We start from the raw sequence: 14,905 nt of genomic DNA, 5'->3' as shown, positions 1-14,905 counted from the left end.
GGAGCCACAGGAAGAAGTGGCAGCCATCTTGGCAGCACCACATCACAGCATCTGCTTGCCTTATTCCATCCTGTTTCTATCCCAAAGAAAAGTCAGCTTCCTTATTTAAGATATGCATACCAATTCTGGACGGCTGATTCTGAGGAAAAACTGCAAATGGTCTGCAAGCAAATATGGTAATTTTGCTGGCATAGCTATGTTGATTAGGACTCTGATAAAAGTTTCACCCCCAGAGTCCTTTAGCAGACAATCTGTTCTATTTAGAAAATGGATCCAAGTTATACTGGCAAAAAAAACCTTTCCTAATGCAATCACGGCATGAGATTTAGAGACTAGTTATCAGCAGAGATCCGGGTTTTCCGTTTCCCATGGAAAAACAGAGAAAACCATGGATTTTCCCTTTATCAGAGAAAAGGTGGATTTTTCCTTTTAGCAGAGAAACTCACAGATTCCCTGCTTTTGCAAACAGCAATGCAGGCTGGCTGAGCTCCAGCCTGCAAAAGCTGTTTGCAAACAAGGTGGGAAACCCCAGCCCTGCCCAGAGGGGGAGGGGAGGGTGGAGCCTGAGACACACACAGCCACAGCTCTGCTCCACTTAGCTTAGCCTGACTCTTCTCTTGGAGCCTGTGAGGTAAGTGGGGCTTGCAGAGGGCTGGGGGCCCCCCTCTGGCAGGGCTGGGGAGTTGCAGGTCATGGCTAGAGGCACCAGCAGGGCTAGGAGGACCCAGGAGCTGGCCCTGCCCCCATCCGAGCAGTGGGGGAGCTGGCTCCAGGCTACTTCTGCTGCAGCTGCCTGCTGTTGGGGGCAAGGATCTGCAGACTTGGGGCCCTGGCAGCTGGGGGACCCCTCCTGCAGGACCAGGGGGCAGGAGCTGCGGGTAGGGGCAAGAGGCATGAGTAGGGCAGGAAGTGCTGCAGGGGGCTTTTAATTTTAATAATGGATTTGGGGGGGGGTTTGTCATGGAATTTGCGATTTTTCATCAGAAAATTTGTGATTTTTTAAATCAGAGAAAACTAAGGTCCCTGGTTATTAGCCAAGTATTTTCTGTTCCATGGGCAAATGCATGGATCACTGATAAAGAGAATACTTTTGCATTCATTGCACAGCACAACCAATCACCATGGTGTTCTGGTCCATGCCTGGGGCTCCTAGCTGTTATAAAAGACAGCCATTTGTTAGTCTGAACACTGTATATGAATAGATGACATTAGTTATGTTTTTCTGGCTATCCCTTGACTATCTGAATAAAGATGACCCATTAAATGAGCTTACCTGGGATAAGTTTCTAACAAACATGCAGCTAACTGAACTATACATGTTGTTTGCATCATAAAGATTTGTATCATGGACATAACATAGTCCTCGATACCATTAAATTCCTTCACATTGAGATTAGGATATACCTTTCATTTTTAGGTCAAAAGACTCATAAAAAAACCCAACAAAAACAACTGACTATTGAGAATACGAACGTATATGCTGCTTTCCTTTGGTTGGTAACATACCTAAATCCAAAAGGACAGCATGATGCCTACATCATAAATTCAAAAAGCCTAGATTTTAGAAGGCTCAAACTAGAGAATTTTATATAATTCTGCTTTTTGTCTCTAGTTTAGAGATATCCTTTACTGTTAAGAACTGGTTTTGTGATTCCCATTTTAAGACATACACTAATAATGTGGATGTGCATGGACAAGGCTATTAAGGAGGAAACTTAAGATTCAGGTAGTGCAATAATTAGTTTATATTTTGTCTTAAAATAATTATTACTATTTTTACAACGATAGTTCTTATTGTATCTAAATTTACAAACCTTTGAAAAATGAAATAATTTTATTTTCAATAAATTTACATCCAAGAAAATATGATCTCCAGCACAGTTAGAAATTTTTAATACTGACAAGTCAAAAGATGATCATATTGTAATATTAAGCCATTATAATTTTACCTATAATCTGTTCAGATAACTGAAATGATACTGACTTTTAGACTGAAGATGGCACTTAAAACATTTTAAAAGTGCACATTCACAGTAGGTAAACTTGAGGAAAATGCCCTAAGAGCAGCAAATGTTTATTTTAGTTAGCTATAAAATACTGTTAATTTGCACTGATTTATGTTTCAATACTTGGCTTTGTAAAATAGGTAGAAATTAAAGATAAATCCCTCTAGAAATGTTATATTTATGAAATGTTTTCATATCTTCACATCTCTATGGGCCATAAACAAAAACTGCTACTTCCAAAGGGAGTCTGGAAAGGAACAGATTTAGTTTCCTTTTCTTATAAGAAAATGGCATTATTGCAGTAATTTGACATGAAGGTGATTTTTTAAGGAAGATATTAACGTTTTTATTCATCTAATAGGAATTGAAATCTAAACTGGTCCACATTTCAAAGCCAAGCCATAAAATTTCAAACAGGGCAACTGCCACTACCACAATGAATTGTTAAGGTAAAAAGTAGCACATGTCTTGAAACATATTGTGTCCAAACACATAACTTGTGACCTAATCTTCATATTTTTAGCCACATCTTCCTTTCTTCACATTTTTACTGTTTGTTCTTATCATCACCACCACCTTTGAAGGTCATCAGAACAGAGATGATCTAATTGACTTGTATAACCTCTAACACAATGTGGTCCTGGGACCTCACTGGAGGTACTGCAAGGAAAATAGTTATGCATCCTTAGTTACTCATGTGGAGAAAAAATATTAAATCTATTAGAAAAGAAAGTACTATAGGATTGTTATAGAGCGTTGAGGCCACAATCTGTGTAAATTTAAATGTATCCAAGGAATTTTACTGTGCATTTTTACAATATAAAATTAGGAAAGCCAACTTTTACTTTTCATTTTATTTCCTTGCTCATACATATTTCTAATTTCTCACTCTTAGTGGTGTACCAAAGAAAAAAGTAATCTATGCTCTAGGGCAAGGGTGTCAAACTCAAGCAACATGGACTGGGTGGGTGAAAGGTGCAGGACCAGTCCACACAGCCTGGATTCAGTGTGCATTCTGGCCTAGGCCGGGGGTGGGGGGTGAGCAGCATGTTCCAGATTAGTCCCCCACACAGCATGCGTGGACAATCCAGCATGCACTGCATGCTGAGTGAGTCAACTCTGAGACCCACAGGCAGCACAGTTGGTCGAATAACAGGGCTCCTTTGGCTGGATCTTTGACACCTCTGTTCTATGGACTGTTATCTAGATGCTGAGTATTTAGAAAATACTCAACATGACCAGGCAAAGATTAAATTCATGCATGGAAGGCATCAGAGTAAACTGAATTTCTAATGTACTTCATGATCCAATGCGGATATGATTATGCAGTGTGTTTCAGGAAGAAATTTAGTCAATGGCTTGTAACCAACACACAAATGCAGAGAGTTCCAAGCACAGAGACTAGCAGCATGAGAAATTAAGATGAAAGGTATTAAGGAAAAACAGATATCACAAGGATATCATAATTTAAAGCCTTGAAACAGAAGATGAAAAGCTTAAATTAATATCAAAGAGGGAAAAAAACAGAAGTTATTCAAGCAGTTAACTATTTTAAATAGCTTTTAGGGTCTGTTATTTATTATTCATATTATGTGGCATCTAGGGGCCTCAGTCAAAACGAAGGTTCCACTGAGCTGGTCTTGCACAGAGTATATTAATGTCTCTAGCCCAAGAGTGTATTCTTTGAAAGAGAGGCATCTCATTTTGCACAAATATAAGGACACTTAGCAAGCTACACTCAACTATCATACTTTTTTACATTCTAAATAGGCTGCTAAAAGCAAAACTTTGCTGAAATGTGACTTTCATGAAAACTCAATTTATTCATTACTCCAGTAGAAAAATTATATACATAAATGTGACCTACCATATAAACTAAAATGGTTCATCTCAAATTAGTATAAATGAGGCTTAAATACATCCATATTAGAAATTTGGACTTTTGTTGCCATCTGAATTTACTTCATTTTGTTTCATCAGTAACATGTTCTGAGCTCATCCCCCTTTTTTAAAGAGACCTTTATTCCATAAAGGCTAAAAGAAATACTTTCACCATGCTAATGTGACCCCCTATGCTAGCATCTAGCTTGAGGACTTCACAAGCACTTCTAAGCCCAGCTGACTAGATCCAAAACTGACCGCTTGTAACAGCAGTGTCTCACAATTTGTCACAAGAGTTTCCACTCTTTACAACAGCCACCAGTACCAGTACAGAACCAAATTAACTGTATAAAACTCTACCATTAACTAATTTAAATGGAATGTAGGCTTTAAATATTGAACATAGATAATTAAGTGCAGCTTCTTTTCAATGTTTATTTTTTAATTCTGGAAGCAGCTTTTCTCCAGTTTGGGACTCCACTTGACACTTCATGAAAACAGCTAATAGTGACATTTTAGATTAGTGAACTTACATGTTTCAGGTTAAGCTGCAGACTGCTACAAAATATTTTGATTAGGGGCATGACTTTTTTACTTAAATAGTTATGCCAGTTGAAAAACTAGTGTACATTTTTATACTAATAACAATTATTCCCTTTCCAGTATGGGAACACCTGTCCCACTAGAAAGCATTTTTAACCAAACAGTGAACACTAGCAGAGTTTTAAAGAGACTTGTATCATCTAATTCATTCTTAACAAAGAATTTTGACAAATTTTAACTCATAAGAGAAAATACTGAAAAATGGTGATTCAGAATATATAACATTTCACTAGGTTGTGCCCAAAGTAATGTGCATAGCTATAGTAAAGGAAAATAATTTGTGGTTTGCTGCTGTTAATAAAAAGCAACCCCTTCATATTTTGGGCCAAGCTACCACTAAGAAAATGGTTTAATAAAGACAAATTTTTAGCCTCAGAAATTATTTTTTGAATGGGTAAAATATCTGTCATTTACACTTATAGTCTCTATCATAAAAGTTACAGAAACAGCATAAAGCAGCTACTTGATATGCTCTAGATGTGCACAAGACAAGAAATTGACTTTCTATGAAACTATAATAAAACTAAGCGTGGAATTCTGTTTCACTGCATGCATCTAAATGGCAGTTTTCTAGCTGTGAAAGTGGAGTTTTGACACCTGCGCAAAGATCATGATTCTATTACTTTTGTATTGTGGACGTGTACGTATGCATGCGTAGGCTGAACTACATGGGCCAGGAAGGTACACAGCTATGTATACGCACATGTCCCAGAAAAAGCACGGGGGTGAAGGCTTCTACATTTTAGCCTTAAGAATTGAGTAGCTAGGACACTTTCCCTTCAAGCCAGGAATCCAGGGCATCTTTACACATGCTATGCGGTGGGGTTGAGGGGGAGCACTTTAGTTAGATTGAGAGAGTCACTCTAATTGAAGCACCCACAGCATCACATGTATTCAGTGTCCTATGCCTGAAAACGGCAGTGGGGGTGCTTGTTTGATGAGGTTTAGTTAAGTGCCCCTGTTGCCATTTTGAAGCACAGGGACACTGAATACATGTGATACGGAGGCTGCTGGAGAGTATTAATTAGCAACCTCCAGCAGGCTTGATTAATCAAGCCTGCTCTGCCTTGTGCTAATTAGCATCGGGTGGAGCAGACGTCCGACATGCTTATAGGTGCCCCCAGGTTCTAAGCCCACCTTACTAAAAGGGGCTGGCAGTTAAGCTCTGTCTTTCCAGCACAGTGCTCTAACTACCAAACTACAAGTTGGGTATTATCCAGTCCCCTCTCCGGACCTCTTGACCTGGAGCTACTGCTGCTTGCACTTAAAAGTCACAAGACAAAAAACTTCCCAGCCCCATTTCTCTCTTTCCACTACATAGGGAGCCAACTTCAAAGGAAGCACAAAAAGTCAGAGATGCATATTCAGATCCCTTCTGGGTGAGTGGGTCCTTGAATCTGAAATCTCTAGTTCCTTGGGGGAGTGCCCCAACTACTCAACTGCTGGGGCTAAAATGGGGCATGGTTCCCCTTCTCCACAACTGTCGCCCCACCCAGCTAGTGAATAGGCTGAGCATGCACCATAGGCTAAGTGCACAAGCTTACACATTCACAGTCCAAGGGAAACAACTACAATGTGGGTGTAAGTACCAAAAATGCCACTTACAAGGATAAAAACTGCCATTTAGATGCACTAAGGAAAACAGTATTCCAATCCAATTGTTAAATTTACTTCCTAAAGCAAAGATAGCCAAAGTGAAATTTGCTACAGTCATTTAAATGGACTATTAAGAAGTATGCAAGAGGTAAGGATTTTTCCACAGCTGGTCCAATAAGAGTGGTACCTTTTGTTGAACCAACTGCATAGTTAGGATAGAGCTAGGCAAGCTTTCAAATGCAAAATGTTCATCAGGTCTTTCTTATGTTTCTTGCATAGGCTTAGAAAGATATTGCTGTATAGTTTAGTTTCTTTTTTCTTTAGGTTGTGGATTTTCCATTCTAAGATGTGGATTGCGATATCTTGGATGTTATGGTATTGCTAGAGTGATGTTGTAGCTAGAGTGGTTCAGAAATTATGAGGGGCAAGGACTTCTTAGGGTGATCTTTTATTGGATCAACTGCACAGTTGGGATAGAGCCAGACAATTCACTTGTGTTGCTCTATCCCAGCTATACAGTTGGTCCAATAAAAGGTAGCACCCTAAGAAATGCTTGCCTCTTGCATACCCCTAGATCATTATGGCTACAGCATAACGAATACTATTAAGAAATAAAAATTAAGTCAATATCCTTTTTAATTCTTTAGGACTTATAAAAGGTGGCTTGAAAGGCTTTAACTGCTAAATCTCATCTATTTTTGTGAAGAATAACAAACTGGTAAGCTATGAGGACAAGTCACTAGTAAGGAGGCAGTATGCTTGAAACATTTCCTCTCAGGATTTAACAAATTCTTTGGATATAGTAACAGCAGTTGTAAGGGCAAAAACTATTAAAAATTCAATAAAATAGCACCTCAAATAAGGGGTGAGAAAATTCCCAATCCATTTTTTGGCACTTCTACAGTGGGAAACAGCATGGTCCAAAGGGGGGGGCGGGCAAGGAAGCAGACTTAGGTGTCACTGCTTACTCTATATGGACCATGGTTTTCAGTTTCCTCATCTATAGAATGTGAGTAATAATTTCCATTTTAGTAAGCATTTTCAGACTCAGATGAAACATATTAAATTTCAAGTCAACTCCATAGTCCTTAACCTGTTAAATAAAGTCCTCCATCAAAACAAAACACAAACAAACAAAAGAAAGCAACATTCAAGGCAAGCTTGCTATTTCTAAAGTAAAATTTTAGAATATAAATCGGGCCTTCTTTATACAGCATAAAGTAGGCAAAAATGGGCACAAAACCATTTTTTACTTTTACACTTTCCACTCAATGATATCCGAGTGTTTTACAAATATTAATGAACAGACTCATCACATTTCTGCCAAGTAAGCAGTCCATTCTATGGGTAGGAAAACAGGCACATAATGATTAAGTGGCTTACCACTGTGGCAAAGCCAGGAACAGAATTTGGATCTCCTTACACTTTGTCCTGTGCTTTAACTCCAAAACTACTCCTTCTCCCCTCATACTGGTTCTAGGAAAATTTCCAAAGTATCTACAAGACTTATGGGTGCAAGTCCCATTTTTTTCAAATTGAGAGACTTCGTGCTCATCTAAACTTCTGAAAACTAATTCAGATTACATCACAAAAGCTATTCCTCAACAACCTTGTATGTGGACATTTTTCCTTTTTTAGCTTAAGTCACCTTCAAGAACCTGAACACCACAGTTACTTTGTTATAAAGTGTCCATACAGTTATACCTGCAGAACTCCAGGTACCGCAAGCTTCAAAACTCCCAAATATCTGCAACATTTTTAAAAATTGAACTCTGGGTCCTAAACCATAAATGCACTCGGAATATTCTATCCTAAACATGGTCCGTTATTCAGAGAGTGGGCTTTTTAATATAACAGCACAAAATAGTTAAAACATTCTAGTAAGTCTATTTGATAAACCTGCAAATACTTGCTATTATTTCTGTAACCTTAATTGTACTTTCACCTGGACACACAAAGGTTCTCTTTAGCAACACATCTTACCTGCTGAATCTTCCAAATCAATCAGTTTGGGCATTAAACTTTCAGGTAGTTTTTCAGGCAAGTCATAGCCATTCTTCCTAGCAACTACCAGATGAAAAGCAGCACAGAACTCATCCAGTGTCAATGCGCCATCTTTATCAAAATCTGACAGTTCCCTAGAAGGAAAACTTACTATAAATAAAATCAAATTCCTCTCTGGGCCATTTTAAGTGTATGCACTTTTGTTCCCCTGTCTGGAGGACCATTAAATGATTATGTTTTATAGGTCCATTTACCATGTTTGTACTTCACACACCTACAGTACTAGGCATTGAATGCTCTTTAACAAAAATAAGCCCTTATTAATGACATGGCTCAAAGTTAATGACTAGGCTTAACTCATTTACGCTTACATTGCCTAGCCCTTTGGTTCTCTCTCTCTGTTTTCAGCTGTTCTGCACAATGCTATTAGCACCAAGCTAGAAGCAGAGTATACAGAAGCAATTTTGTTCAGCTTCTATGTACCACAGGTATGTGGCAATTGAAATATTTCATTTAATGGGGAAACAGTTATAAACTGGAATCCAAAATTTAATTTGTCTGAACAATTATGAAGGAGACCAAATCTGTTCCAGACAAGTCATTTAAATGATCATGTCTAACAGTGTGGCAATCATTCCAGGTTGAAATGAAGGGTAAGCATTGTGTTTAAGTCAGTAGGACTTTTATCACAAATTTACCCAGAAGCATGTGTAACTAAATGAAACATGCATAAGCAATATCTACCTTAATCCATGCGATTTCAAACCAGATATTTAGTTGTGTGAACACTTAATACTGTTCTGTCAACTCTAGCTCTATGGTAAGAAGGGATACAGTCCCAGAATTACATTGAAATCCATGGAAAATGCAAAATCTGTCTTAAACTGGAATAGGATTGAGCCTCATAGCAGTAATATTTGGTATGAGTGACATTTTTTTAAAAGGAGGAGAAAAAGACCTGTCAGAGTTCAGGTCTAACATGAAATAGATCGTGGTTCTTCAAAATAGCCACCTCCACTAGTGACACTTCACACTTACCAAATGTGAGAAAGTTCAAGAATAGGTAGTTTTGATTTGGTAAAAAATTCTTTAGCTGCAGACCCTGGAATATTAAAACAGTTTTGTTTAATATTTATTCCATCCTTACAGAACTAAAGATCTCAAATTATATAATAAAATCAATTAAAACAAGAGAACTGTACTAATTAAAGGAGTTAAGCTTGCATACAAATTGAGTTCAAGATCCAGTTTTTAAATCCACTGAAGTTGTGCTGTACCAAAAATTTAGTAAATTCAGGGCCTTCTTACAAAATAATATAATAAATCCATATCCACCAAGAAGTTACCTTTATAAATACAGAACTGCCGTACCTATAATTGTTTTAAAGAACTCACCTGGAATAAATCCATTTAGATCAGGTTGAATGGTTTTAAACTGATTTACATAATACTGCCTTTGTTCATCAGTTATTTTCCAGGGATCATCATAACTACTCGATTGCCTACGAATTTCATTTGCAGTTGTAGCTGATGCTACAGTTCGTACTGTTGTCTGATCCTGTAACGAAACATTTTTTCCTCAGTATTATCTATCTAAAATGACCAATGAATGGATTGCCATTATTTCTAAACTACTTGCCTTCCAAAAAGTAAAACATGGTTATATGCTGCTGAAACCATATGTTGCAAGAAGCTGTTGGCAGATTGCATATTTAGGACCATCAAGCTAGATGCATTTTCCACACATAAATGGGTAGAAGTGGCTACAGATATGTAAGCAACAAAAAGGTATGGAGGTCTATGCAGAGAAAGCTAAGCACAAATACTCCCGATTTAATTTTTTTTTTTTTTTTGAAGTTTAGTTCTTCAAAAGTTACCAAATTTTCAATTAAAGTTTTCCTAGGTAAAAAGAGTTAGCATGTAACTCAACGAAGCCAAAGTATTCGTTGTAGGTAAATAGGAAAGAGAACAGATTTCTTATCTCCACATAGTGAATATGATCCACAGCATGAGTCTGCAGTGAAAGTATGGAAAAGATGGATTGCAACACTAATTTGAATGAAGCAAATCAAACGAATACCAATAAAATGTCACACCTGGACAGAAGCAGGATGCATGGCTAAAAGAGTACTGGTTGGTGGGGTATCTGCAAAACTGACCCAGTTTTCTTGATGTGGGGGCGGAGAATGGCCAGACCATATGGGATCACCAGCAGCAGATGAGCCTGAAAGCAGAAGAAACAGTCCCCTTTCAAAACAGAACCTGAGAAAATTAAAGAAAGACTCTGGGTGGAAAAAACGGCCATAGCAGATTGTGACACAAGTGGTCTTCCTAAGGGAGTACATGTTTATAGAACTGCAGAAATACTTACAAAATAAAAGTTGTAAGGCAAAACAAATTCAGATCTATTTTCTACTGCATGGGTGCAGAATTGTTCCATCCAGTCCACGAGGCTACTGGGGGGCCAGGGAACGTAGGGTGCAGGGCCTGCCATGGACTCCAGGCCCAGGGTCCTGCTGGATATGACGACCCTTGGCAGCAGGAGCAAGGGTGAGTAGGAGTTGTCCTGTCACAACCCCACCTGTCCTGTGTCATTCAGTTGCTTGCCCCACTGCCTTCATCACTGGCCCTTGCTACTTCCACCTCCAGCCCTGCTGCCGCCAGGCCCACTGCTTGCTCATGGATCCAGCCTATGAGGAGCCTTGGAGTCTGGGGCATGGTGCAAGTTTATCACCTCTACCCTACTGCATTAGTAGTCACCTTTCCTTAGGCAGTACTATTTTAAACTGCAAAGTATACAAAAAAAGAAAAGGGAAAAAAAAGAAGTGATAGCTTACTCTGTATGGTGGTTATAAATATTAAAAATAAATCTGTTCAAAGCACATTGAACCGTAAGAACTACAATGGAACTGCGCCACAGTTTCTCTCCAAAGATAATTCAGATGAAAAACCTCTGTACTGATAGGGCAAGAAATGTATGTGGTTATTTAGAGCCATCACAAGGTATTGATGCAATTCAAATACACTGTGCCTTCAATTTTTCCTAATGGTTTGTTTTCTAATTCAAGCTACGCAGTTACCTATTGTTTGAGAATTAATTTTCTTGGAATGTATCATTTTATCTTAAACTAAGTTGAAAGCCTGCTAGGAAAATGTTACCGTCTCAGAATGATGCAAGTACTACTGATGAACACATGAAGTCTGCACATATAAACATGAGGGCTGAGAGTATTACCCAAAACCACACTGTTTTTGAGAAATGGATTCTGTTAAGCAAACTGATTTAATAGAGTTGAATTATTCGTTTAAATATATACAGGAAAATGTGACGCCCGTATGACTTATTGCCAAGTATGAATGACTCAAGTGTCTCCAAAGCTGTAATCAAATAAAAAATGAAAAATTAAAAAATCCAGATGGTCCTAGTAAGGTATTCAGACAGACAAGAAGCCTTTAAAAAACATGGAAAACTTAAAGGCCCTGGTTACAGGTCTCAATTTCTTGCATCACATATAGAAAGCTTAAGTCTTGGAAGCCCTGCCAACAGGTGTGAAATAGCTGCCCTGCAGAATGTAAAACTGAATGAAAATGGTTTAGTGCGTTTGTAAAAGCAAATGCAGTTTTCTGAGGCATGCCAAGTAGAATTGTTAAGGTCTCAGAACGTACTACTTATAAGAACATTTCTATCTCGCGCATCCAGTACCAGATGAAAGTAGTGGATTCATAACTCACTATTATGTGACTTTTTTCAGTACACAATTGAGGCCTACATTGCACATGCAAAGAAAGGAAAGAACACTGACTACACTGCAGTCTATCAACTTTTCAGTTCACGTCCAATACTTCTTTATGCATAAATCTGATAATTAATTATCAATAGTAAACAGAGTGGGAAAAAAAGAACTAAACAATCAGGGTAACAAACTGAATAAATGTTAAAGGAAAAAAAAATTACTATTATTGTTACTATTATGCAGAATTACTATATAAATGAAACTCTTTCAAACAACTGTCCCTTCATCCAGGGCTATTTCTGGAGCACTTCATAGGGGACACGTGTATGTCTGCTAACCTTTCAAAGAACTTAAAAGGCACCTGAAGAACTGCACATGTTATGTCTGGCCAGGCCCTGGAAGAGGTTTTCAACTACAGGTTTCCCTTACTTTATGCAGGTTCTGTATGTGTGAATTCGCTCTTATGCGACTACCCTTTTTATACCACAAATTCGTTATATGCGAGGTAAATTCACTCTTATGTGACTGGTGTGGTAGAAGCCCGCAGTCACCTGCTTTGTGCACTGCATTGTGAGAGTGACGCACACCAAAATATAGTCTCCTGTGTGGATCTGTGCTCACTGCAACATGTTTCTGTAGTTGCCATCTCCATTATTGATAGTGCCCTGTGCTTGTGTGTACTGTGCTGTTAATGAGTACCAAAACTGTCTTGTAAAAGTGGTAGAAATGAGTCTGGAGGTCAGTACAGTCGAGGAACGTAACCCTATTTGTTACATTGTAGAGTGGGTTCCCTTTATGTGAATTTGAGTTATGCGCCATTTTCCAGTAACGTATGTACAGCATATAGTGAGGGAAACCTGTATTGTAGTTAGGAGTTCACTGCATTAGTGACTGAGGGCACTTCTACACATCCTCTGATGTGTCCTGATTAGAATGCATCGGAGAAGACTTGATTAATCGAGTCTGTTGGAGCGTTCTAATTGGAATGCTCTAGCCTGCTGCCCCATCTCATGTACTCAGCGTCCCCACATTATCTAATTAAAAGGCCACATCCCTACATTATAAAATTTACAGTAAATTTTTAAACTCGAGTTTGAGATTCAGGAAACTGATTTTTAGTTCTAGTACGCACTCTACTTCAGCCACTTAATTACTATATGCTGGTAAGGCAGTCCCTTTTTTTTTTTAAATGCATCTTTGCTGAGCTTAAAGTTGGTTTGCTGCTCAGCTGCTTTTCTCTCTAGGTTTATCTAGCCAAAAAAGTTAAAGTAAGATCAGGGCAGAGACCCCAGCTCCAAAGAATATATTTTTTCATGTGTCTGTATTTGTGATGGCCATGACCGACAGCCCACAGATACAGTAACTGAACCACATCCTCCCCATGTCTACTTTGGAGAGTCTCATGTATTCAGCGTCCCCACATTATCCATTACAGCAGATTTGGAGATCCTCCATTACAGCAGTGTTAGGAATAGGTGGGATCTGAAACTGACTCATCTGCTAAAATTTTAGCAGCAGACAGGCAGGTTTTAGGCTTTTTTTTTTTTAAACTTGCTCTGCAAAGACTATTTTGATTATGGTGGATGATGGTAGTTACATTCTAAAGTTTTATTGGGTATGGGGACTGAGGGAATATTTTGTCTTCATCCCCCATCTCCCCCTCAGTTATGGCACCTATTACCAGTAGAGCTTCCTTATGTGCATTTTACTTACTGCCCTTAACAAACAAACATTAAATAAGGGCTGATATCCACATTGTGCTCTCCTATACCATATCAATGATGACAGTTTCTGCTGCTGGTGCTGGTACCGGAGCTGGAAACTACCAAGCAACTCTCTAACATACAGACATAGATAAGTGGTACAGACTGTCGATTATATGGATGTATACATTTGCCAGAAATCAAAAAAGAAAAAGAGGTACTAGACATTATGCCTACCTGGAAGCACTGTGCTGTCCACAAGCATGACAGAGATCTCAAAACCAACAAAATAAGGAAGCCTGAACAGGAGAGTTGTCTAGTTTTTGTTTTTTTGTTTGTTTTTAATAGTCCAGAGAATAAATTGAGAACAATTCAGATCGTATTGCCCACTTCAAATGTCAGATTAAAAGGAATGTTGTAATTCAATATTCATCTATCTTATTTGCATGCATTTGTTCTTTTAACTGCATGTTACTTACTCATTCTGCAAACCCAAAAGAAAACTTGCCAAATTCAATGGAAAAAATGTATAGGCACTATGGTTTGTGGGTCACTACATTAAGGTCTTCCCACATCCACCATGCATATGTTTACTACACCTTACATGCACAATTTTGCTCTATACTGTCAGTAGCAGTTCTCTCATAGCTCTGCTTCCTTTATGCTGGGATTCTGCAAGCTTCAGCTTCAAGCATTACATTATCTTCTCATGCTGGAAAAGTGATTCAGTGTTCCTTTACTATCACCGCAGGACTGAAGTGTCAAACAGCTAATTGAAATAATGCCTTTTTGCTTGGAAGGATTCTATTGTTATTCTTTTGAGTATGAACACCTGCCAGAGTTCTTTTATCCAGCCTGATTTCTTACATGAAACAGGAAATATAGATTTTCAAATATCAACCAAACTTCTTTCAGTCTTTTATAAAAGTTCAGCAATTATGGGCGACTTTTCCCCCCTTTTCACACCTAAATCACAACTACAAATTACAGTGAGCTGTAGGATCTGCACTGCTACACATGCTCTTCTGTTTTCTCAATTGAATATATAAACAATGAAATACTCGAAACATCCTGTACCAGGGATGTAAATATCCTTTAAAAAAAATATTCGTTTAACATCCTCCAATTATATCGGTGGTTAAACGATTAATGGATAACATAGCAGCTCTAACATAGCTGCTGCTGGGAGCCACTCCTAGCTCCCAAAGCCCTTTGATTGCCAGGAGGGGGAGAGAAGATAAGCCTTTCCAGAGAATACAGCTCACATGAAGCCCTACTTGGGAGGGAAGGAGCACCCGAGTGCTTAACTGATGAATCATTAGGCTTCTCTCTGCTTTCCCCTTAGGCTATGGGTACTAGTCCCCCTCCCCACTGCTTG

General features: G+C 38.5%; 1 protein-coding gene across 18 annotated transcripts in view; it reads right to left on the bottom strand.

Moving 5' to 3' along the window:
• REPS1 (RALBP1 associated Eps domain containing 1) overlaps window positions 1-14,905 on the bottom strand; it is a 101,080-nt gene that overhangs the window by 30,508 nt on the left and 55,667 nt on the right. For 14 of the 18 annotated variants that reach the window (XR_003093299.1, XR_003093300.1, XM_025200315.1 and 11 more), the window contains 4 exons: window positions 10,187-10,314; window positions 9,486-9,648; window positions 9,129-9,192; window positions 8,070-8,224 (listed from right to left, as the gene is read on the bottom strand). The exons of 1 other annotated variant lie outside the window; for it this stretch is intronic. Coding sequence is in view for 15 of the 17 variants with exons in the window: in XM_025200315.1 (XP_025056100.1) it covers window positions 8,070-8,224; window positions 9,129-9,192; window positions 9,486-9,648; window positions 10,187-10,314 (510 nt within the window). In the remaining 2 variants the exon portion in view is untranslated. The remainder of the gene's footprint in view (window positions 1-8,069; window positions 8,225-9,128; window positions 9,193-9,485; window positions 9,649-10,186; window positions 10,315-14,905) is intronic. 3 more of the 18 variants (XM_025200320.1, XM_025200321.1, XM_025200322.1) reach the window with 1 other exon arrangement.

This window comes from Alligator sinensis, unplaced genomic scaffold (genome assembly GCF_000455745.1).
Source record: "Alligator sinensis unplaced genomic scaffold, ASM45574v1 scaffold542_1, whole genome shotgun sequence".
Lineage (NCBI taxonomy): Eukaryota > Metazoa > Chordata > Crocodylia > Alligatoridae > Alligator > Alligator sinensis.
Note: the sequence above shows the minus strand (reverse complement) of the source record. Positions and strands in the feature narration are given on the sequence as shown.